This window comes from Cryptomeria japonica, chromosome 10 (genome assembly GCF_030272615.1).
Source record: "Cryptomeria japonica chromosome 10, Sugi_1.0, whole genome shotgun sequence".
NCBI classification, from domain to species: Eukaryota; Viridiplantae; Streptophyta; class Pinopsida; order Cupressales; family Cupressaceae; genus Cryptomeria; species Cryptomeria japonica.
The window spans coordinates 88,971,430-88,998,417 of record NC_081414.1 but is presented as its reverse complement, the minus strand read 5'-3'; the positions used below and the strand labels follow the sequence as shown (position 1 = coordinate 88,998,417).

The window sequence follows — 26,988 nt, the reverse complement described above, 5'->3', positions numbered from 1 at the left end:
TCTTTGTTTGGATATAGGAATGTAAGAAATGTATAGAAATATATGATTGATTGTGGGTTGCAACAAAAAAGCTACACAATTATTGTCAATTTATATATTTGAATGTTAATATTAAAAATTGTGATATGATTTGTTTTTCTTTGTCATCAATTATGTAAAGAAATTTTCTTTATATAGAGATCTTGAGAAATAGTTTGGAGTATTAAGAATTGGTATCTAATAGAGCATTTCCCCTTGTATCACATTAGTTATGAAATTTATGAGATTAACATATGTTGTTTTATGTTTATTGTAGCATACTATAAACATTTAGCACTACTAAATTGAAAAAACTAATGAATTTATTATCTTTTATGCAAAAACACATAAGCTAATATATTCATTTCTAAATATTATTTTATATAATAAAATTACTAGATAAAATAATATCTCTTATTGTATTCTCATCCAATACATCATTTAATATATATTTTATTATTGCCTAACCATTACACTTCCTTGCAAATACTACTTATAATGTTAACTATCTTTTCCATTTATAAATTTAAATGTATTCATATGGTTTTCTATCAGACTTATTACACCCATCCAACGTCGGAAGTCAAGATCACTAGAACAACATCATGAAAGGTTTCCACTGTAAAAGAAACATGAATTAAAGAGCTTTATTGGAATTCTTGTAAGGTTCTGAAAATTTTCCACGCGAGGAATTTTCCAATATTAATCCGTTCCGTTTTAGGTAATCCATGTGATGATGACACTGGAGCATTTAAAACGTGGGGGTCGAATCTTGACCATCCAAGTAAAATGCTAATTTGGAATTGCCCCGAAATTCCCAAATACCTAGCGGGCTCCAAACACTTTTATTAGAAAGGACGAGGAAGTTGGAAGCGATGATGCACCGTTTGACCACTCTTCTCCCATTTACGAGGTAGAAAGCGACAATCGGCACTTTAATAGACTGACCTCTACAGTCTACGCGGTCATTGACTACAAGGAGTTCTCTGGTGAAAAAGATACTCCGCGGGTTTAGAATTTTTATTTTCCTTTACCAAACTCAGACTTATAAATGGGCCTTCATCCTCTCTCTCTCTCTCGCACACTCCAGTCTGGGCTCTGGGCTTCTTCTTCTCTCTAAATTGCTTCTCTTGCCCTTGCTTTCTCAAACTCAACCGCTGAAAAGATGATGAATATGAGGAGTAACCTCGGAATTGTGAGCCACAGCACCACCATCGTGCCGGAGATGCCTTGCTTGAGTATGAGAAGCAAACCCAACAACCAGAGACAGACACAGAGACAGAGAGCATCAGCTTCGAGTGCAACACAAGTGTTGACCACAGTGGAAAAAGAATACAAGGAAAAGAGCAGGAGCCCTAACGATTATCCGGCCCACCTCGAGCACAAGGAAATGATCACAAAGAGAAAGAGTGCAAGGAAGCTGAGCGGTGTGTGGAGGGAGGTACAGGGTTCGAATAACTGGGAGGGCATGCTGGAGCCAATGGACCATCTCCTCCGCAGCGAGCTCATAAAATACGGAGAGCTTGCCCAGGCCTGCTACGACGCCTTTGATTTCGACCACTACTCCAAATACTGTGGCAGCTGCAAGTACAACCGCAGAACCATGCTCCAAGATCTCGGCCTTTCTCACACCGGCTACGAAATCACAAAGCATCTCTACGCAACCTCCAACATCAATCTCCCCAATTTCTTCAAAAAATCTCGGGCGGGGGAGAAATTGTGGAGCAACCATGCCAACTGGATGGGGTTCGTGGCCGTGGCTGAGGATGAGCAGGAAATAAAGAGACTCGGGCGGCGCGATATCGTCATCGCTTGGAGAGGCACCGTCACTCGTCTGGAATGGCTGGCAGATCTCATGGATTTCCTCAAACCCGCGGGTTTCCATTCTGACCATCCCGATCCCCGTGTCAAAGTTGAGTCAGGGTTTCTGAACCTGTACACCGCCTGCGAGAAAAACTGCCGTTTCGCCAAATCCAGCGCACAGGAGCAAATACACGCGGAGGTCAGAAGACTGATCGAAATGTACAAGGGAGAAAAGCTAAGCATAACAATAACGGGCCACAGCCTTGGGAGCGCCCTCGCAATGCTGAGCGCGTACGACATTGCAGAGATGGGAATCAACCAGGACAAGGACAATGAGAATGAGAAAATTCCCATCACGGTCTTCTCCTACGCAGGTCCACGGGTGGGAAACTCCGCCTTCAAAGAGCGCCTGGAGCAGCTGGGGGTCAAAATCCTGCGAGTGGTTAACCCCCACGACGGGGTTCCAAAAGTTCCCGGAATTCTGTTTAACGAGCATTTTCAATTACTGAGAGACTGGATCGACAAGCTTCCCTGGAGCTACTCCCATGTGGGAGTGGAGCTGCAGCTGGATCACACCAAATCCCCCTTCCTCCGACCCACAAGCGATCCGTCCTGCTTCCACAACTTGGAGGCGCATCTCCATCTCTTGGACGGTTACCACGGCCGCCAAGAGCGGTTTTACCTGGCGAGTGGACGAGATCCTGCTCTTGTGAACAAGGCAGCTGATTTCTTGCAAGACCATTTACATATCCCGCCGTTCTGGAGACAAGACCACAACAAGGGTATGGTCAGAAACTCCGAGGGCAGATGGGTTCAACCCCCAAGAACCCAATCCCACCTTGTCTAATTGTATGATTATGTGTGATAATTAATTCTCTGTTTTTGATATACGGACACCAAGCTGTTCATTGCACCTTATTCCGATCATAAGTCTAATTATGTTCTGTTCTGGGATGTTTTAAATTTAAGCGGAAGTTGAACATCCCTTGAATCCATACCAGATCTCTTATTACTATTTATACGGTGCTCATACCACGACCAACAGCGTTTTTGGACACCCAAAAAAATATCGTAGAGGCAAGGTCTGGAAATACAGTCTTCGATGTCATAACATACTACAAAAAAACAACCTATATCAGATCAATGGCTAAATTCGTATTTTAACCAAAGTTACTGTCATGAATCTATACAATTGGAATATTTATCTTTTTGAAAAATAGACATTTTGAAAATGATATCTTATATACTTTTTTTAAGATATATATAAATGCATTGAGATTATTTAATATAAAAATATTTGATTATGGTGAAGGCATACTAAACTTAAAATTAGAAGCATTTAATTTGATGTACTTGTGATACTTAAATACATAAAAAACAGCAAAAAATATTTTATTATTATTTTCTAATTTTATAGTATTCTTATTATAAAATTAGTACATTAATATCTTCATATATATATATATATATTTATGTCCGTTATTTTAAATATATAATATATAACTATATAATATAATAAATAGATGTATAATACTAGCATACCTATCTTTAGAGAAATGTATGTAAAGTACCCCAGATATATAATTGATTGAAATCTAAATTTTATTCATATGTAATTACTTAAGCCAAAGGTATTTTGTATTCAAAATTAATAATATAATAATTATTTATAATTAATGTTTCTATTTTAAAAGTCACAATACTTATAATGATATTTTCTATAAACATACAAAAAATTGTAATGTTAATTTTTTTTAATGTCCCTTAAAAAAATAATATATACATTAAAATAAATAAATACATATTAATTGTATAATCTTTTAGGTGCATCGAAGAGATAAGAATTTGGAGGGGCACTGGGAAGACATACACATTGGCATTGCAAATAATAAAGAGGGAAGTCTACAGTGAATTAAGAAGCTGGCAAATAGTAGGCACAAGATAGAGAGAAAAGAACAAAGAAAACGCCAAAGGAATGCATGGAAGGATGGAGTGGAGGAGAGATTGAGTTTGTTTGATGTAAGCAATAAAAAAATGAGTGCAAATTTTAATTTAATACATAGAATTTTGAAATGAGTGAAAATAGAGGAGAGGTCACTCAATAGAATTTAGAGAGATAGAGCAAATGAAAGAATGAAGAGAGGTAAGTGTTACAAATAAAAGAGATGGGAAGTGGTCACACAAGGATGAGAGGTAGATTTAAAATTAGAAATATATAAAATTCAGAGAGCTGAGTGAGGAGGAGAGTGGAGGTATGTAGCAAAAGTCAGAGGGTGTGGGAAATGAGTAGAGGAAAAGGGAGAGATGCTCAAAATGGTAAGTAGATTAAAGATTGAAAGAGAAGGGTGTAATAGAAATCAGTGCTTCAATTCTATGAAGATTGCAAAATTGAATTAATGGACAGTTGCAAATAAGCGAACAAAGAACAGAGCTTCCTAGCAAGAAGAGAGAATAAAAACAAAGAGAAGTAGTTGTGTTAGAATAGAAAATCCAGCACTGAGAAATGATACAAAATAATTTTAATTTTATAAATTTAAAATAAAATATGATGTGAGAGGAGAAGGAAAAAAATAAAAGAAAATTATCAAATGAGTTTGTAATGTTTCTGTAGACAGCCAAAATTGTCATGTCTAATTAAATAAATATTTTATTTATTTAATTATCTAAGCTTAATTCTTCTATTAATTAAATAAATCTTTATTTATTTAATTAATTCATTTATCTTCTTCTAACCTTATTTCTCATTTAAATAAATACATTTATTTATTTAAATTATCCTTTTCCTAAATTAAATAAATATCTTATTTATTTAATTATCCCGCTTCTTCTATTAATTAAATAAATCTTTATTTATTTAATTGATTCATTAACCTTTTCTACCCATGACACATGTCATTCATCTCTTAATTCATACACTACCTACCCCTTTCATTATTTTATTATTTCTTTTACCTACCCTCTAATCATAGCCGACCTCCTTTTACACCTCTCAATCTTATCCCTCCATTTCATATTGTGTCTTCTATATAAGGAGATGCTTCCTTCATTATCAAACCCTAATGATTGATCCTAATGATACATTCTAAGGAATCTTATGCACTTGACTACACTATGATCCTACTAGCAACCACATTCTGTTCTTTGTTGAGCTCTTGTGCACATAAAATCTGAGAGCAAATATATCAAGCAAGATCAATGGAGATAGGAAGAATGGAGATTCAAACCCTATTGGATATGTGATGGTATAATCTTTGTGATTTCATTTGATCTGCATTATCTTAGGTAATCTTCATATGTTATGGTGGATCTTTGTTGTTGTTAGGCTAGGGTTTTGTGGTTGAATTCATTTAGCCTTTCAATATTGTTATTATTGTTATCCATTTTCACCATATACATTTTGGCATGCCCGGTGGGACTCGTCCCTTTTGCATTTAACATCCTTGTTGCAAATGTTTTATTTTGAAGTTGCAGATCTGACGTTTTCGGCAGCATTTTGATATTTTCGCGTCTGCATACTTTCGGATCGCGTTTTTGATTTTCTGGCGTGTCTACGACATCTGGAGTCACGTCTGTGTTATTGGCAATATTTTATTTTGTAGGTTCCAGGAAAGCACGTTTGTGTTATAAAGTCGCGTCTGCGCTGTTTTTATCCGCGTCTGTGTCCAGAAGACGCGTCTGTGTTCTGTAATCGTGTCTGTGTCTCACAGAATCGCGTCTGTGTCACCCAGTCGCATCTGTGTTGGGGGTAATCGTGTCTGTGTTCACCAGTTTCAAATTTTGGGTTTTTATTGATTTAGTTTTCGGATTTTGCATTTAGAGTTTCAGATCTGGTTTATTTTGAGCTAACATTTTCAGATCTAGCTAACAAAATTGGTGTAGCTTGTCTTGAAAGCTAAATCATTTGGTTGAAGGCCCCTATTTTCACAAAGTCTTTTGGGTTTAAAATTTACCTAACTTGTGTGCTTGCAGGAAGGGGTGATTATTTCAAACAATCCAAACTACTAATAAATCTTTGTTACAGGTCCTTGGCAAGGTTTTTTGGATTTTTATTGTGTGCCTTGTTTTCATAGACTAGCAAACACTTCAATTGGTGCACTAAAATTGAATCATTGTCTTTTGTGTCTTGAGCAATAGGCTCTTTTTGTTTAATCTTTAGAGGGCCTGTCTTCCCGTGTGGTCATTAGGATTACTAGTGAGAAGAGAACGACCCAAGTGGTAGCAAAAGAAAAGCCATCTTCTTCCAAACCACTATAAATAACTGTATTCATGGTGAAAACTATGAATAACATGTGCTGATTAGTTCATACCGACACTATGTCTCCCCATAAACCCGTTTGATCAAATTTATTTGATCAGTTGTAGGGCGTAACCCCTACCGACTGGGAGCCTTCTGTATTTACAGAGCTGAAAGTGCTGCATGTATGGCCACACGAGCGGATGCCTTTACTAGCACCTTTTTGTTTTAGAAGCCCAAATCCTTCTAGTTGTTGGGGCAGGAGGTCGGACCTCTAGTAGCGGCCCACACACATACAGTTCTTAGTAGAGATACAAAGTTTGCCACGGGGATTTTTTGTGGGGACTGATGCTTGGCTGACCCGAGAAGTGAGTGCCGAGGGTGGAGCCAGTGAGGTCAAGCATCTAAGTATCCGCTCTGAATAGCATAGCCTTGGGGGTAAAACCCCATGTGGGATCAACAACTATTGTCTTGGCCAGCCATAAGAATTGTGGTTGACTTATTTTAAACATTCAAAACATTCAGGACCAAACAGCAAAACATTGTGTCTTTTGTGTCTTCAAGTGTATGCAAAACATTTTTACATCAAACAACACACTTTTCTTGGAGTCATTTTTGAGTCTAGACACTTGCAAACATTGAGTCCTCATCAACACTGTGTCCTCTTATCACGAAAAAAATAGTCAAACAGTCAGATTTGGTCACAACAAAACGACTTCACAGATTGGAAAAAATTGCACAAATTTTACAGAAATGCGTCTGTGTTGGACATAATAGCATCTGTGTTGTATAACCGCATCTGTGAAGGGCAGAATCGCGTCTGTGTTCAAACAGTCAACATTACACTTTGCAAAAAAATCTCAGAAACGTGTCTGTGTTAAACAGCGTCGCGTCTGTGTCGGGAAACAATGTCTGTGAAGTATACAGGTGCGTCTGTGTTCAGAATTGAAAAATTGTTACAGTCCAGCAAACAAACACAGTCAGTTTCAGAATTCTTGAGCTTCCTAGGTCATTTCTCCAGGGTTTCATTTAGCATTCAACCTGTCTTTGGGTCTCACAAAATCCATCATTGCTTCACATCTCACTTTACATTCACACTTGTCTAAACTTGAGTCAAAAGGTCACTTGTTTGTCCTCACTATACTTTGTTAATACACTACATACAACAACACTTTGCTAAGTGGTCCCTCATCAAGGTTTCTTACCTTTGGGTCTCATTTGGTCTTACTTAGAGTCAAGGTCAACTTACCTCATCAAGAGAAACTATCCTCTCTTTGGAAGTCACACCTACTCTACTACATACATACTCGGTCTTACACTTTGGACATTGCAAGTACACCTTAGATTCATTTACATTCCATCCAACCCTTAGTCTTCCATACTTTTTCCATTTTTCATCTAGTCTCACACATCTCAGTCAATACCTAATTCATGGTTGAAACCCGTCTTCAAAAATCTAGAAGAGAAACTAAAGAGGCTCAAGAGTCCGCAAACATGAGTTCTTATGAGTATGACAATGATATCTTTTTCAATTATGATCATACTACATTACCTGACATGGATGCCTATAGAAACATTCCAAATGTTGAGAACATGGACACTATAAACAACAATGCTACACATAATGACAATATGGACAACTTTTCAGTACATTCAGCAGATGTGGAAGAATCCATTATGAATCCCCATTTCAATCGATTGGTTGAGGAAATAATGAGGAGGGATAGACAATACTTCTTACAAATGATGGCACAAAGTGGAGCCAAGATACCTCATGATTTTGACATGTCTCAAATAATGGAAAATCGACCTTTGCAACAACCTCACTCCAACATGGATCAAAGGAGACCTAATAGTGGAGGCAATAGAGGACCACATATGGTACCTGAATCACCATCAACTTTGCTTCAAAAACCAGAGGTCCCACATATACATGGTCAAACATATGATACTTACCTTCGCAGACCATTATGGAAATCTTATGGAGAGAAATATGCTCAATCACATATCAATGCTAAGGATCAACCACCAAAGCAATTGGATATTCAAAGGCATGCTCAAAATTTGGACACAAGGAAACCCCGCGTCAAATTTGGGGGCAACACATTAGAACATGACATGCCTGTAGAGTATGGTATATATGGACAAAATAGATATGGTGTTCCTCAACATGAATCTATACCAAGTGGTCCATATACGCAGCATCACTATAGACCTCCTCCATATGAACATGTGTATGATCAATATCATCCATATATGCAACATGCTCCTCCTCCAATTGGTGCCTCAAGCATGGGGTATGGTCCAAGAAGTCGATATCCACCTAAGAGCAATTTGGAGCAACAAATCAGGGACTTACAAAAGAAAATGGAGGACATAAATACACCGAAGCCAACATACACAATGAGAGACATATGTCCTTATCCATTTGACAAGAGCATTCCAATGCCTCCTTTTCCTACACACTTTGTGACACCTAAATTTGATAATAATAGAGGAAAAGGGGATCCTAAGGCACACATAAGATAATTTTTCACAGCTTGCATTGAGATAGCAGCAGAAGAGACATATTTGATGAGATTATTCCCACAGAGTTTAGGTGATCAAGCTTTGGAATGGTTCTCCCAACTTCCACCTGGAATTAAGTCATGGGGTGATCTAGCAGAGGCATTTATCCAACATTTCTCCTACAACATAGAGATAGACATATCAGTCACTACTTTGTGCAACACCAAGCAAAAGGAGGGAGAATCTTTTGCATCATTTTTACGAAGATGGAGAAATCTAGCCAGCAGATGCTCCTGTGAAATTCCACAAAAACAAATGGTAGAAATGTTCACCCAAAACATTAACAAAGACATTGGTTATGATCTAAGGAAAGCTTGTTTGTCCACCTTCAAGGACGTCATTGAAAAAGGCTTAGTGACAGAAAATGTCCTAATTGAACAAGGAGTCATTAAGATATTCAAGGAAAACAAAGATGACTTTAAAGGAAAAGACAAGCCAAGATTTTGGAATAAAAACAAGAACACAGTCAATGATGGTGTTGTTGATGCCAACACAGTGCGACCCAAATTCATCTTTTCGGGATCAAGTTCTACAAACAATCAAGTGAATACTCAAACAACTTCCAGATCATGAAGGGAGTACACTCCATTGGGAGAACCACTTGAGTCAGTTTTCAAGAAGCTTGTGGCGAACAAGGTAGTCACAGTTCCAGATTTTCCTCCATATGAACCAAAGGTTAAACCAAATTGGTGGAATGATGATGAGTATTGTGAATTTCATAAGAGCAAGGATCATAAGATAGGAAATTGTCATCGATTGAAGAACATCATACAAGATCTCATTGATAGAGGTGACATTGAGATTGAGGGACATTCATCTAATCAAGAACATGAGATGTTTAAGGAACCATTCCCAAAACATGACAAGGGAAAAGCTAAAGCCATAGAGGATCAAACCAACTATACCAGAGCATCTTACAACTATGATTCAACCATCAATCACATCTCGATGGACAATTATGTCTCTACCATTATCATCAAGGACAAAGCGTCTGAGAATTCTACTCGGGGACCCAGGATTGTCTTAAAAGGTGTTGGATCTTCTTCTGAACCTACCTCTGAATGTCATGTTACAACCCGCCGAGGTAAAATCACTTTGCAAGGTGCTCCAACTAAAAACATTGCTTCCTCATCAACCAAACCTGAGTATGATCTTGTAGAACAACTAGGGAAGACACCCGTGCTCATCTCCATCCTTGAGCTATTACGCATATCTCCCGCACATAAAGCCATTCTTGACAAAATCTTGAGAGATACTGCTGTTCCTACTGATCTGAACGTGGACCAGTTTCAAGACATGGTGGGATACCTTTCCATTCCACATTCACTTACATTCACAGAAGCCGATGACGCCTCCGTAAGTCAGCCACATAATGCACCATTACACATTGAAGCCTTCATACACAAAAGTCGAATAAAAAGAGTCCTGATAGATGGAGGAGCAGGTCTAAACATTTGCACATGAAGCACTATTACACAATTGGGATATTCTGATAAAGCTATGAATTCTACAAATAAAATCACCATTAAGGCATATGATGACGAAGAGCATTCATCCAAGGGCAAAGTCACCTTACCTCTCAGAGTTGGGCCAGTTACAAAGGATGTGGTTTGTCAAGTCCTGGATTTAAATCTCACTTATAACATATTGCTAGGATGTCCTTGGATTCATGAAATGAGGGCAGTCCCATCCACATATCACCAATGCATTAAGTTCCCTCATAATGGCATGGAAGTAACAGTTAATGGTGATCCTAATCCATTCATATAATGCAATAACCTGAAATCAAAGACTGAGACCATCATTCCCAGTAATCGTGAGGCTATTCCTTCGTCGGCATACATTGATCCTGAGTCATTAAAACCTTCGACATCAAAACAAGGTGAGCTTAAAGGCAAGTTTCAGGACAAAGGCATGGGGGAATATACTTTAAATCAGACCATGTACTTATGACAAGTCATGAGTTCCCCAAAAGAATATGGAAGACCACATCCTAACAAGCAAATCTCCATCATGATGCTCAAATGGGACCCTACTACCTTTCAAAGATGGGGTGAACTAGAAGAGGAAGATTTATACCGAATGCTTTTCAGAGACAATGAAGAGGAAACACAAGACCACATCAATCTACCATGTGCGAAATATGGCAAAGGCTTCAAAATTCTACAAAAATTCGGGTATGATGGAAAAAGCCCTCTGGGGTTATGAAAGGAAGGCATCATTGAACCTTTACAACTTGAATTGACTTTCAAGAAGGAACGCTCAAAAGGACTTGGTTTCTTAACTTCCAAGGTCCACACCAAAAGGACAGAAGAAGCCTTACAAATCAAAGCCGCCAAAATGCAACAAGAGGATCGCTATTCCACAGATTCTAACGAATGGGAATGGGGTTCAGACAAGTCTTCCAGTGACTACGAGCTCACCGAGATATTCAGAGAGCTAGATGAACCCACAGAAGAAGAGGAATTTTATAACAAGTTCAGAGTTGGTCAAGAAACAACCCATGAGGAGTCCACACAGTCCTTGTCTCAAGGTTCTAGGTTGAAATCACATAGGATGAGAACACCTGTCCTAGAATGCGCTACTAGTGATGATAATTTGGATTCGCTCGTGATCGAGACTGATGAGGAGAGTGCCATCGATGACCTCGATAATTACCTTGACATACCCGAATATAACTACATCTTCACTCTTAGCTCCGCTAACTTCGAAGACATTAACAGCCTTCCCCTTGTTCACCACCAACTCATTGACTGGGATCATGAAGGACCTGCACAGTTTGACACATTCCAAAATGATGAAGCTTTTATTGACTACCTGGGGATACGGGATGATCTTCCCCCTGGAGACCATAAAGCGGGATACACTATAGAACTCAATAGCGTGGCATATTTTGGTGAGGGTGTCGGACCTTCCAGTCGCAAAAATGTGAAAATAAGAACAAATCAAGGGTCTTATGGTGAAAACCACACTGTGGCGCTGTCTGACCCCAAAAAAGTAAAAAGAAAGGATGTATCTAAGGGCGAAAACCTCTCCGAGGCACCCGAAGATGGAAAGCTTGACATTCTCCCAGCATCATATGAGGAAAAGTCATCCATGTTGGTAGAGGAGACTATCAAAACAAACATTGGTACAAAAGAGGTTCCACACAACATATTCCTAGCTCAATCATTGACAGAGTCCGAAAGGTCAAAATTCATAAGTTTCTTCAAAGAATGACAAATCAACTTTGCCTAGTCATACACTGATATGCCTAGATTAGATCCGGATTTGGTAATGCATCATTTGACAGTCAAACCGGGGGCAAAACCAATAAAACAAAAATTAAGAAAAATGCATCCACAAGTGGCATTACTAGTCAGAGCAGAACTTGAGAAGTTATTGGATGTCAGATTCATACACCCAATCGATTATCCTAAATGGATCTCCAACTTAGTGCCTGTCAGTAAACCAGATCGCAGCATCAGAATTTGCACAGATTTCAGAGACATCAACAAAGCTTGTCCAAAGGATGACTTCCCATTACCAAATATTGACTTGATTGTTGATCTCACAGCAGGTCATGAAATGTTATCATTGATGGATGGATTCTCTAGTTATAATCAAATAAGGATCGCACCCGAGGATCAACACAAAACATCATTTACTTGTCTGTGGGGAACTTTCTGCTGGAATGTCATGCCTTTTGGGCTAAAGAATGCAGGTGCGACATATCAAAGAGCCATGACTACTATCATTCATGATCTCATGCACATAACCGTGGAAGATTATGTTGACGACCTCTTGGGCAAATCAATAGACAGAAATACACATTTGGACATACTTTCAGTCGTCTTTGATCGGTTGGAAAAATACAAAGTAAGATTAAACCCCAAGAAATGTGTCTTTGGAGTAACCTCCGGGAAGCTCCTAGGATTCATTGTATCCAAAAGGGGAATTGAAGCTGATCCAGCAAAATTCAAGGCCATCTTGGAAATGCAACCACCAAGAAATATCAGTCAACTTCGATCCTTACAAGGCAGACTCCAATCCATCCGAAGATTCATAGCACAACTGGCAGATAAGTGTAATCCTTTTCAGCGCCTACTACATAAAAACATCAAATTCAACTGGGATGATAACTGTCAACAGGCTTTCCAGACACTCAAAGATTATCTTCTAAATCCGCCAGTTTTGATGCCACCAGTTCCAGATCAACCTCTGTTACTATACATATCAGCTACTCCAACAGCACTGGGGGCACTCCTAGCACAACAAATTGCTGAGGGCAAGGAAAAAGCAGTATACTATATCAGTCGCACATTGGTGGGATACGAGCTAAACTACACACCAATTGAGCGTGCATGTCTCACCGTGGTCTTTGCTTCGCAGAAATTACAACATTACATGCTCACTCATAAGACTAAGCTAGTTGCAAGGATAGACCCATTGAAATACCTTCTCAATAAAGCAACACTTACTGGGCGACTGGCCAAATGGGTAATGATCCTGAGTGAATTTGATATCGAGTATGTGGACATAAAAGCAATAAAAGGACAAGCCATCGCAGATCAATTAGCAGATGCTCCTATGATAGATGATGTTCCTCTAAGTTCAGAATTTCTAGATGAATCCATTTTGACAATGTCACATGCAAAGTCATGGCAACTGTACTTCGACGGCTCATACACAGCATGGGGCAGGAGCGGGCATCCTCTTTATAACTCCTCAAGGAGATTCTATACCAAAATCATACCGCTTATCATTTCCTTGCACTAACAATATAGTGGAATATGAGGCATTAACAACAGGATTACGAATTGCAGTTCAATGGAAGATCCAGGAGCTTCGTGTTTTTGGGGACTCCCAACTGGTCATCCGTCAAGCAACTGATGATTACCAAACAGAAGATAAAAAATTAATGCCTTATAAACAAATGGTGGATGACCTGAAACAACACTTTACAAAGATAGACTTTTAGCAGATACCAAGAGAGCAGAATCGCGCCGCAGATGCCATGGCTACAATTGCTTCCCTAATTGATTTACCTCCAAATGAGACCCGCTATGAGTTCTTGGTGGATAACCTTTTGGTCCCTTCATATGAGATCATGCCTACTGAGACACTATGCGTTGTCGGTCCCGAATCCCAGTTATATGGTTCCATTTTCACATACCTACGTGACAATACTTTACCTCCTGATCTATCAAATAACCAACGTCGCACTTTCATTCGCCAATCCTCTCGATATGACATTTTAGCTGATATCCTATACCGGCGAGGTCTAGATGGCACTCTTCTTAGATGTTTAGAAAGCGACGAAGCTCAGATTGCGTTACAGGAAGTGCATGAAGGGATATGTGTTCCACATGCTAGTGGTCCTACCTTGGCCAAGAAACTCATCAGTTTTGGATATTACTGGCCCAATATGGAGAAAGACTCATATCAGTTTGTCAAGAAATGTAAGCAATGTCAAATTCATGGAGACCTCATACATGCGCCAGCACAAGAACTTCAACCACTTGCGTCTCCTTGGCCCTTTTGTCAGTGGGGACTCGATCTCATAGGCAAGATTCACCCTCCTTCTTCCAATGGTCATAAATTCATTATCATTGCCACAGAGTATTTTAAAAAATGGATTGAAGCCATGCCTCTCACACAAGTTACTGGAAAATAGATTGTTACATTCATCCTCAACTATATCATTTGCCGATACGACATTCCTATTTCCATTATCACTGATAACGGACGTCCCTTCAAAAATCAAGATGTTCGTGAACTCTGTGACCGCTTCCATATTTCCCATCGTTTCTCCACACCATATTACCCCCAAGGTAATGGCCAAGCTGAGGCGTCTAATAAAACAATCCTTAAAATCCTAAAGAAGACAGTCAACGATGCTGGTCGTAATTGGCATATCCAACCTAGTCCTGCACTTTGGGCCTACCGCACAAGTGTCCGCACACCTACAGGAACTACACCCTATTCACTTGTCTATGGTACTGAAGCAATCTTGCCTATTAAGGTTGAGCTACCCTCTTTACGGGTTTCTTTGCAAAACATCATTAGTGATGAAGACTATAGGGTCTCTCGCTTACAAGAGCTGGAACTATTGGATGAACGAAGACAAACTGCTTTTAGTCATCTCAAGGCTTACCAACAACGAATGAGTCGCAGCTACAATCACAAGTTCAAGCCTCACACATTTGAGGTAGGGGACTTAGTTCTCAGAGAAAATCCTAAAAATCAACAAGACAGAGAGAAGAAGGGCAAGTTCGAACCAAATTGGCTTGGTCCTTACATCATTACAGCAGCATATGGATCTGGGGCATATCAGCTCTCAACTACAGAAGGGGAACCTTTGGAGGATCCTATCAATAGCATGCACCTTCGCAGGTTTTACACATAGCTCTTCAGAATATCCTAATTTCAAAAATACAAAAAAAATCATAAAAATAAAAAAATCATTACTTGGTGAAAACCTGGCAAACAGGCGCCTTGTGACACAAAAAAACATTGAAAAATCAAAAAAAGTAAAGAGAAATAATTTCGTCCAACGGTGAAAACCACTTCGGTGGTGCCCTGGGCAAGTACCATGGTGAAAACTGGGTCACCAGCACCATGTGTAGAGACATTGCTCCTCCCTCCTTCAGGATTCACTTTCATCCTTTCACTTTGCACACACTCACGACCTATTCATCCATAATAAACTTACCCATTCCCATCATGGCTTGTTATTGATCTACCCAAGATTGGTTAGCCATTCATAATAATCCTCCCTTTTCACCTCCCTTTCCATCCATAATAAATCAGATTCTATCTGTGGCTAAAGGAAATCCTATGTCTAGTAATGGGTGTGGAACTAAGAACATCACATGTTTCGAGGAGTACAGTTTCTTCCAGCTTCCTTCAATCTATCCGCACACGATCCGCAATAAAGCAACATTTGCATCACAGATCCGCAATAAAGTTTCATCTTCTCCACAATAAAGTATCAGTTTCATGGATTCAGTCAGTTTCAAATGAGACACATCAGCAACAATGGGCTTCAACAAATCAAATCTTTCAACAGACTTAGACAACATATGGTTCAATGCTATCTATCCTTTCTATGAAAGTAAACATTGTGACCACAATCAAATAAGACTTATACAAGTGACAAGAGACACTAAAATTGAGGACTACAGTGAATGTTGGTGTCGAGTCTTGGTTTTCTTTTGATTTTATCTTTTTTGGTGACATGTGTTTTAGCTTTTCCGAGATGTCTCTGACTAGAGATTCTATCTCCAGGATGTCTTTGACTAGAAAGGCGAGGATGGGGTATCGTCACCTATTTGTATTTGCTGTCTGTGGATTGTCTCTTAGTAATGCTATGACTTGTCCAAGGATATGAGGACACTGTGAGTCTAGTATGAACTGGGGCATTCCTTGTTTGTGACTGTCTTATCTCCATGCAAACAGGTACAATGACTTTCTGGGTCGAACATATGCCTCGATTGTCATAACCTACTTGCCATAATAAAGCTCAATGATGATAACGCTCAAGAAGTTCTTTCACTTTCATAACTTCTATCTTCCATCCCCCTTTCTTGAGTGACTTCCATCGTCCTTCTCGAGTCCGCGTAGCCTGCTATCACATGACTGAGTATAATGACACACCAAAAACATTTGCATTTCATGTAGTTACACCTGCATTACCACATATAAGCATTTCATACATACATATAGATACCACAACTGCATCACATCCTGCACACAACACCTATTAGCATAATTTACATTTGCATTATCATATTCATTTGCATTACATACATTCACATTTGCATCATGCATACACATATAAAACATAAAAGAACAAATATTGCATTACATCATATAAATATTTGCATCCATAGCATAAAACAAACATCACATAAGAACATCTCATCACATAGGTACACATGCATATAGCTGCCGCAAAGATGAATCATCTCATATAATCATAAAGTGCCATGATACAATGATGTCAAAATCATATGGCTACAAAAGCACTCGCAGGTGTCTACAATACAAAAATGGTACAATACTACTACATAGGGAGCCCTCTATGGCTATGATGAACTCCCTCCCTCGGAGCCGCCTGGCCTCGATGGAATCTGAGCCCCTGAAGGACCCGCCCCAGGATCATCCCGCCTGTCCCCTCTATCTGGTGGTGGTGGAGGACCCATAACCCCACCACTCGATGCTTGTCTCCTTCGGCTCCCTCCCGTAGCTGTCGCTGTACGCGACGGTCTATGGAAGCTCCTCGCCCACTGATCTGCTGGCACTCCACCATAATAGAGATCTCGCCAGTAGGCAATCTCCTCCCCTACTCGCAGGACATAAGCATATCCTACCCCTGTGTCCTCCACTGCCTGTCTCCCGACCCTCAGTGCTGTCTCAGCCTCTGTATAACGCTGAATAGCCTGATCCCACTCCCGCTCAGTATCTCTGAGCCTCCTCCTGAGCCAATCCCTCTCCCTCTCCAACTCCTGGATCTCATCCGCCTGGCCCTGGCAGATCTCCCTCAGCTCTATTAGCTCATCCTCCTCTGCGTCAGCCCCCTCTGCCTCTGCCTGTGGCTCCCCCTGTACGGGTGCCTGCCCCTGTGCCTGTACCTGTACCGGTACCTGTCCCTGTATCTGTCCCTCTACTTGTACCTGTCTGGGACCCTGTGTTGCTGGCACCTGTAGCGGCAATCCACTGCGACCCCTCACCACCTGAGCCTGTCTCTCCTCACCCCCCTCCCTTCGAGGTGCAACCCTCCTCTCTCCAACTACTCCCCTCCTCCGTCAGCCTCTACCCCCATCACCTCCACCATCATCATCATCCCCACCCCCATCTCCAGCCAATGGCTCTCTCAGATCCGTCAAGCGTGGGAAGGGATGCTCTGCCCAGTATGCTGTGTACTCAGCATCCATGCCGGCATCCTCAATATCTGGCCACATGTCCCAAGGTAGGGGCATCATCTCTACGAGCTGTGTAACTGCCTGATCATATGACAGCAAGGGCCCAAACTGTGCCTGATCTTTGACAGTCCATACATACATGCCTGAGCCCCGTAACATCCTCTGAATCCTGCCAAACTGTCGGCCAACCCTGTCCACTAGCTACCTCTCTAGCACATAGGGCGTCTGCCCAATCAGATACCTACTCTGGAAGGTGTAGGGAAGCTCAACTGCATCGTCCTCCCACTACTCGCATCCCAGATATGGCCTCCATATGACCACATCAATATCATCTATCACTCGCCACCAGTGCTCCAACCTGCCAATCCGTGGCTGCGACGTGATCATATCATACAAGTGCACAAAGCTGCGTCCATGTCCCCTGCCTCTGAAGTGTATCAGCCTCGTCATTGGCAGATGCTCATAAGCCCACACCTGCAGCAATGTCACTCCATAGCCTAATCCCACTGATCTGTAGTGTACAAGCTAATGCAGCTCATAGTAGAGGTGTGCCAGCACACATGGTCCCCAAGCATATCTGGTGTGCTGCATCACCAGTGTCTCCAGTGCTCCTCCCCAACCCATAGCCAACCCCCGTGTCGCCCTATCTGGACATAGGAACCCACTGATCGCTCCTCCTACCACGGCTGGCAGCGCTAGCCCTGTGGCTGTCATGGTGTCCCACGCCACATGTCCTGCCCTCATCTCTAGTCTGGGGTCCTGGAATACTCATCTCAGGGCCTCCTTGTCTCCATCTCGATCGTATGGGATCAACTCCCCATCAATCGGTATCCTCAGTATCCTATATACATCCTCAAGGGTGATTGTCATCTCACCCATCGGCAAATGAAAAGTACAGGTCTCGGAGTGCCATCTCTCCGCCAACGCAGTCAACAATCCCATGTTCGCCCAAAACTCAGGCACATACAGAACATGTCTCAATCCCATCTCCTCAATAGTTGCTCGGTCCTCGAAAGTTAGCTCAGGTCACAATCTCTGAGTCGACGGGAATCTCTCCCATGACTCCAGCATCGGCAAATACTCCTGCAGTCAAGCAAATCACTTATGTCAGTCATAGTGGCATTCCCTATTTATCACAAAATGCTACTTTTTATCTAAATGCATATGGAATTCTATCCTAGTGACACTCACTGTTCATCACAAAGTGTTGCTATTTATCCTAGTAGTACTCACTGTTCATCACAAAGTACTAAGTGTGTGACACTCACTGTTCATCACAAAGTGTTACTCACATTTGCACTCCCTATTCATCACAAAGTGCTACTCATATTTTAGTACTCCCTGTTCATCACAAAATACTCTATCTTGGTACTCACTGTTCATCACAAAGTGCCTTGATCTATCCTAGTCTTCCCTAGAGGACCTGCTTGAGTGTATCCTCTCAGCAGCTTATCCAATCGACAACATATGTTCATCACAGAACTGTCGATTTGACCTAGAAGATCAAAACTTAACACAAACGCGCTTTCCTGACATAAACGCGCTTAAAGACTGCACAGACATGCTTGAAAAACATAGACGCGCCTGACAAACACAGACGTGCCTATGCTCTGCACAGACGCGCCTGGGTGACACAGACGTGCCTTCTTGGTACAAACGTGACTGACCATCACAAACACGGCCGCATTTGACACAGACGCACCTGGCACAAACACAAACACGCCTCGCGAGCACAGACGCGCCTCGCACCAACGCAGATGCGCCTGGACGTTTTTGGACACTTTTTGGACCCTAGTCTAAGCGCATTTATTGCTCTACCTACCATGCATTAATGAAAAAATTAAATGCGTCAAAGTACGAGGAGGTTTGGTGGTACTTACCGGCTCTCCTGCCTCTGTTGGCCTCTGAAATCGGCGAACACGGTCGAATCTATGAATGAAGGCCATCGCTGCTGACTGCTGCTGCTCTATTTTTGCTTTGCAATCTGCTCTTGTGGATGTGTAGATGACAATGAGGATGTATTTTCCCCCGTGGTCTATCTTATAGCCTACCCTAGCCCTAGCCCTCATTTTCCGAGTCAGTCTTCATTATCCCGTGACTCTGTCACTTTATCCGGTCAGTCCATTCTATTCTGTCTTTCTTATTGAGAGATTGTCTGCAATCTTTTCAGACATTTTCATCCAATCTCTCGAGGGGGCATATCATTCCCATCCTGGGGCAACTCTGTATCAGTTCACCTTATCTTCTTTGAAACAACGCGACAAGCCACATTGTCTCAAAGAGGGGCAAAATGTAGACACCCAAAATTGTCATGTCTAATTAAATAAATATTTTATTTATTTAATTATCTAAGCTTAATTCTTCTATTAATTAAATAAATCTTTATTTATTTAATTAATTCATTTATCCTCTTCTAACCTTATTTCTCATTTAAATAAATACATTTATTTATTTAAATTATCCTTTTCCTAAATTAAATAAATATCTTATTTATTTAATTATCCCACTTCTTCTATTAATTAAATACATCTTTATTTATTTAATTAATTCATTAACCTTTTCTACCCATGACACATGTCATTCATCTCTTAATTCATACACTACCTACCCCTTTCATTATTTTATTATTTCTTTTACCTACCCTCTAATCATAGCCGACCTCCTTTTACACCTCTCAATCTTATCCCTCCATTTCATATTGTGTCTTCTATATAAGGAGATGCTTCATTATCAAACCCTAATGATTGATCCTAATGATACATTCTAAGGAATCTTATGCACTTGACTACACTATGATCCTACTAGCAACCACATTCCGTTCTTTGTTGAGCTCTTGTGCACATAAAATTTGAGAGCAAATATATCAAGCAAGATCAATGGAGATAGGAAGAATGGAGATTCAAACCCTATTGGATATGTGATGGTATAATCTTTGTGATTTCATTTGATTTGCATTGTCTTAGGTAATCTTCATATGTTATGGTGGATCTTTGTTGTTGTTAGGCTAGGGTTTTGTGGTTGAATTCATTTAGCCTTTCAATATTGTTATTATTGTTATCCATTTTTACCATATACAGTTTCTATTGGAATATTTGAAATAAAATAGCATTTTGGTGAACATAAGAAACTATTGCATTTATTGATGATTTGGATTGTGAACAATTTAAATGTTAGTTTCCAAAATGTCCTTGACAATTTGTGTATGTTGCTAAGAAGAGGAATAGTGTGTAGAAAATGAATTGCTATTAATGCATGAATTGAAAATTTAATTGGAGTTATTTGGTGTAGATTTGAGTTCATATGAAATTCAATTAACAAAGTTGTTTTATCTCACATGCGAGTCGTGTTTGAGAGGTTGGGCAATCTAAAAAGGTTTCTCAAGTTTTGTCTGCATCAATTTGTATCAGATCCGGATAAAAGGCTCATTGAAGATATAAACCAAAGAAAAGCTTGCTACTCGTTGGTGAAGCGTGTCAGGAAAATTTTGATTTTTAACAACTACACATTTGAATTTCCTTTGAGGTGTGTCGGCTATCCTCTAGTAGAAATAAAGTTGGGTAGAAGATTTGTATACTTCCTCCATGAAAGGAAAGTGGGTAGAGAAATTCTTGAGAAGAGAATCTTCCATGGTCTTGGTAGGGTGGAGGATAGTAAGTAAATTTGTTGCGAGGATTACCTATGACTGTAGAGTACATTGGCTCTAATGAATATATGTGTAGATTGTAGAAGTGCAAATTGAAAAGTGAGAAGATGTCTTCTAGGAGAGGAGGATGAGGTGGTTCATGAGGGGAACCATGATAATCCTATTTGGGAAAGAATATTGGGATGGAGTGGAGAAATGGAAACTCCATGAAGAATTGAAAAATATTAAAATTGGGATGGATATCTTAGAAAGGAATTATTTTCCTAATAATGTTGTGATTGCAGGAAATGAAAAAGAAGTAGATAATAGTGAGTTTGCAGTAGAGATGTATGTTTGTTGGAAGGCATGAAAGAGAAGAATGAAGATGAGGAGATAAGTAAAGCTGTGGCAAAAAACAAAGAAGAGAAGAATGAGATTGTACCAGTTGAAGAGGTTGCAACAAACAAAGTAGCTAAGATGATAGAGTTAGAAGACCCTAGGTTTGAAAAACAAGTGGATAATGAGGAGAGTAAAATTCAATGGAAGAGGAGATGAAGAACATTGACAAATTGTTAGAAGGAGAATTGATAGGTGAACCTGAAGAGGTGTTAGCAAAAATTTCCATTTAAGGTGAGAAGATGAATATTGCAGTGAAGGGTGAAGAAGAAGATGTTGGAGCAGCAAAGAGTGAAGGGGTAGATTTTTTATTTTCTAAATTTTATGGTGAGAAAGTTGATCTAGAAATATAGAAGAAATGGATAAGAAGAAATTAGTCAAAGTGAATATAAGGAAGGAACAAATGAATTTTATAGTTGTAGATTGGTGTAGAGATATTTTATGTTTGTAAATAAAAGTTGTAGAGGATGCTACAAGTGAGATTTGGTGGAGGTAGTTGGTTTGTGGTGAGTCAAAACCCACAAAAGATGAGAGAAATGGAGAAGTATTTAGTAGAGGAGATTGGATTATGATGTGATTGATTCCATGTCCAGAGAAAGATGAGTAAAGAGAAAAATTGTTAGAGGGGAAGGACACTTATTCTAGTAAGATGTTGGAAGAAGAGGAAGAAAAATTGAGTTTGTGGTAATTGTTCCAGTGATGGAGTGCGCTACAAATTGCATTCAATCTATAAGAATGGTTTGATCGATCAACTCTATTGTTGTGATCCTATACCCACAAACTTTCTATAAGGATAGCAAGCTTCTTAACAATGTCCCCATACATCATGCTTCTTGAGAATGTGAGTTCAAAATTCTGAAATATTGAATTTCAAAATTAGATTAGACTTATGAAGTAGGATTAGTTCAACATTTGAAATTCATTTTTATACAATGTTCAGTCATATGTATCTCAAACCCTTCAATTAAGGTAAATGACCTTCATTTTCCATGTTTCTAAACTATATAAACTAATGCTAACATTTATAGTTTATTTTGTTTGTTTGCTAACCTTTATAGTTGAATGAAATAGGAGTCAAATAGAAGCAATAATATCTTATTCCATGATTCTCATTTTAAAATAGTGTATGGATCTAAATTAGAATATAATATAGTGGATTTTTAAAAAATTATGTAATTGTTCAAAAAGGCCTAATTTCCTTGTAACATGGTGAAATAATTTTTGACATCTATTAGTACCATTTGTTCATTGAATCTATAACTAAGAATAATTATTTGTAATTATTTATCCCTATGCATTATTAACATACATCTAACACCTATGCCTAGAGATTTATTTATCTTTATTTACTTCCTATACATCAAACACCTAGTATTGTTTAAAAAGTGAGTATGTCACTTTCTAAGGTTATATTTTTCATACTTGTGGTAAGTCTTCTAACTTTCTTGAACAATGTCTTGCAACTCTAAATCTATTCTTGCTAGGTTTTAACCTCAAGTACGATCACCTTTTAATATGATAATTTTTATTTCTTTCTTAACCATAAGTTGCCCACTTATTGTCTTGTGCATAATTTATAGTTATCTAACTTATTTGAATTTTGTATTTATGCTGTAAAATCTTTTATGGATCTCAATAAGGATATATGATTAGAATTTGGAAGATAAACCTTAGCCTTTATCATGAAGATTATATCCCACAACTTTCTTTATTTCATTGTCTTAGAACTAGATCTTTATACTTCAATCATGTATTTTCACTAAACTTTCATAGCATTATTGGTCCATTGTGTTATCTTCATATGTTGCCTTTTATTGTCAAGATAATGAACCACCAACTCTTCTGTATACTTTAACTACCTTCTACAAGAATGATCATGGATTCTTACCTATAGATTCTTTATTGTAAATTTTAATGAAATATTACCAACATTATCATGCTCACATGACCACCATGTCATTTAATACCATTAACCTTCAACTTCTATGTAATTTGGTTTAATGGAAATTCCTATTCTCTATTATTCAATAGATCTTTTATTGAAGGTAGTATTCATATGCTAGGATCATATGTCCTAGTTTTAATCTCATTCTTCTATTTCTTTTGAAACTAATGAATGTAAATTTATTTTATGTGCAAATTGTTGTTCAAATTGTAAATAATATTAATATCAATTTAATTGAAGCTATAATTTGAAATCAATTTGTACTTACCAACACATCCATCAAACCAATTCCAATGTTGTGAAGCATTTATCCCACGTGATATCATATCTTCAAAAAAATTCCAAAATAATGGGCTACATAGCTCCTATCATGACCCGTATCACTACTAATATAAAGTTGAACCTCCTTGATGATAATACATTCATATTTGCTACTTTGTACCCCATCAACATGAAACTTAGCATGTCTATAGAAAAATTGTACAAAGGTTGCAACTTGCCTAGAATGATAATATTGACTCTCAATCTCAATTTGAGGACAAAATGTATAGTTCTAGAGACAAAATTGCTTAGCTTGCAAGCTTGCACCATTGCTATGTTGGATGTGTGGATATGTGATTTTACAAAATTTATTCATAAACTCATTGTAAGGTAATTCACTTTGTTTCAACACAATTTTATTGAACTCGGCTCCTAACTTTGTTTGGTATTTCTCATATTCAGATATCTTCCACATAACTTGCATTGAATTATCAATATTCTCAAATGGTAAAAGTTTCTTCAAACTTCCACAATCATTGCATGTATTTTTTATACATTCTACATTGAATTTAACTTTGCAAATTGAATCATGTACACCATAAATGTATGCAAATAATAGACCAAAATTTTCACTAATTGACCTTCCACACCTCTTCAACATACCCATTGTACAACAAGATGCTATTATTAATATTAATAGTACTAATTATTCATATAATTTTCAACTAAATATTTCGCGACCACCCAATGCGAAGATCACTAGAACAACAACATCAAAGGGTTTCGCATGGAAACCTGAATTAAAGAATTTTAAATGCAATTGTTTGAATTTCTGAAAATTTTCCAAACAAAGGAAATTTTTGCAACCTCAAGCAGTTCAGAAATGGTTAATCCATGTGCTGGTTTGGAATTGTCCTGAAATTCCCAAATAACGGGCTCCACACAATTTTTTAAATCAAATACTTTTTTAGCAAGGTCGAGGAAGTTTCAAGTGTGTAGGCTTATCTCATGTACCGTTTGACTACTCTTCTACAATTAACGAGGTAGAAAGGGACAATCGGAGACTGACCTCTATAATCAACGCCTTCGTTTTAATTTCAGTTCTCACGCGGTCATTGACGGGACTACAAGGAATTCTGGTAAGAAAGATACTCCGCGGCTTTAAAATTATTATTTTGCTTTCCCCAACTCAGACTTATAAATGGCCCTTCATCCTCTCTCTCTTGCATACTCCACTGTGGGCTCTGGGCTGCCTCCTCCTCTCTAAATTGCTTCTCTCGCCCTTGCTTTCTCAAACTCAGGCGCACTTTTGTTGCGGAAACGCTGAAAAGATGATGAATTTAAGGAGTAACCTTGTGAACCACAGCACCAGCATCGTGACGGAGGTGCCTTGCCTGAGCATGAGAAGCAAACCCAACAACCGACAAAAACAGAGACAGAGAGCAACAGCCCCAATTGCAACGCAAGTGTTGACCACAGTGGAAAAGGAATACAAGTTAAAGAGCGGGAGCCCTAACGATTATCCCCACCTCGAACACAAGGAAGTGATCACAAAGAGAAAGAGCGCAAGGAAGCTGAGCGATGTGTGGAGGGAGGTACAGGGTTCGAATAACTGGGAGGGCCTGCTGGAGCCAATGGACCATCTCCTCCGCAGCGAGCTCATAAAATACCGAGAGCTTGCCCAGGCCTGCTACGACGCCTTTGATTTCGACCACTACTCCAAATACTGTGGCAGCTGCAAGTACAACCGCAGAACCATGCTCCACGATCTCGGCCTTTCAGCATCTCTACGCAACCTCCAACATCAATCTCCCCAATTTCTTCAAAAAATCTCGGGCGGGGGAGAAATTGTGGAGCAACCATGCCAACTGGATGGGGTTCGTGGCCGTGGCTGAGGACGAGCAGGAAATAAAGAGACTCGGGCGGCGCGATATCGTGATCGCTTCGAGGGGCACCGTCACTCGTCTGGAATGGCTGGCGGATCTCATGGATTTCCTCAAACCCGCGGGTTTCCATTCTGACCATCCCGATCCCCGTGTCAAAGTTGAGTCAGGGTTTCTAAACCTGTACACCGCCTGCGAGAAAAACTGCCGATTCGCCAAATCCAGCGCACAGGATCAAATACACGCGGAGGTCAGAAGACTGATCGAAATGTACAAGGGAGAAAAGCTAAGCATAACAATAACGGGCCACAGCCTTGGGAGCGCCCTCGCAATGCTGAGCGCGTACGACATTGCAGAGATGGGAATCAACCAGGACAAGGAGAATGAGAATGAGAAAATTCCCATCACCGTCTTCTCCTACGCAGGCCACGGGTGGGGAACTCCGCCTTCAAGGAGCGCCTGGAGCAGCTGGGGGTCAAAATCCTGCGAGTGGTTAACGCCCACGACGGGGTTCCAAAGGTTCCTGGAGTCCTGTTCAACGAGCATTTTCAATTACTGAGAGACTGGATTGACAAGCTTCCCTGGAGCTACTCCCATGTGGGAGTGGAGCTGCAGCTAGATCACACCAAATCCCCCTTCCTCCGACCCACAAGCGATCCGTCGTGCTTCCACAACTTGGAGGCGCATCTCCATCTCTTGGACGGCTACCACGGCCGCCAAGAGCGGTTTTACCTGGCGAGTGGACGAGATCCTGCTCTTGTCAACAAGGCTGCTGATTTCTTGCAAGACCATTTACATATCCCGCCGTTCTGGAGACAAGACCACAACAAGGGTATGGTCAGAAACTCCGAGGGTAGATGGGTTCAACCCCAAAGAATCCAATCCCACCTTGTCTAATTGTATATGATTATGTGTGATAATTAATTCTCTGTTTTTGATATCCCTAGAGTTTAAATTGTTTATTAGCATCCCTTCTATACATGAATTTGGAATGGGCCTTCTACTCCGACCAAATACTTCTATTTGCACGTAGTTTTAACATTAAGAAACCGAAACATGGTATACGGACACCAAGCTGTTCATTGCACCTATTCCGTTTACAAGTCTATATATTTTTTTACCTTTAAACGGAAGTTGAACATCACCTGAATCCACACCAGATCTCTTATTAGTATTTTATACGATGCTCATACCACGACGAACAGCGTTTCTGGACACTCAAAAAAATATCGTAGAGGAAGGTCTAGAAATACAGTCTTCGATGTCATAACATACTACACAAAACTACAATATATCGGATCAATGGCCAAACTCGCATTTTAACCAAAGTTGTTGTCATGAAGCTATACAAT

The 26,988-nt window shown here is 39.6% G+C and overlaps 1 protein-coding gene and 1 pseudogene across 1 annotated transcript; both read left to right on the top strand.

Moving 5' to 3' along the window:
- The first annotated feature begins 1,088 nt into the window (after positions 1-1,088).
- Positions 1,089-2,717, top strand: LOC131031525 (phospholipase A1-Igamma1, chloroplastic). Its single transcript, XM_057962662.2, has one exon. It carries the CDS (start codon positions 1,184-1,186, stop codon positions 2,666-2,668), a length of 1,485 nt encoding a protein of 494 aa, XP_057818645.2. The 5' UTR covers positions 1,089-1,183; the 3' UTR covers positions 2,669-2,717.
- A 21,978-nt stretch (positions 2,718-24,695) lies between these two features.
- Positions 24,696-26,576, top strand: LOC131031524 (phospholipase A1-Igamma1, chloroplastic-like; annotated as a pseudogene).
- The last annotated feature ends 412 nt before the right edge of the window (positions 26,577-26,988 follow it).

Bases quoted from the DNA above. Each gene is read 5' to 3' on its own strand.
- LOC131031525 (XM_057962662.2), top strand. From the start codon at position 1,184: ATGATGAATATGAGGAGTAACCTCGGAATTGTGAGCCACAGCACCACC.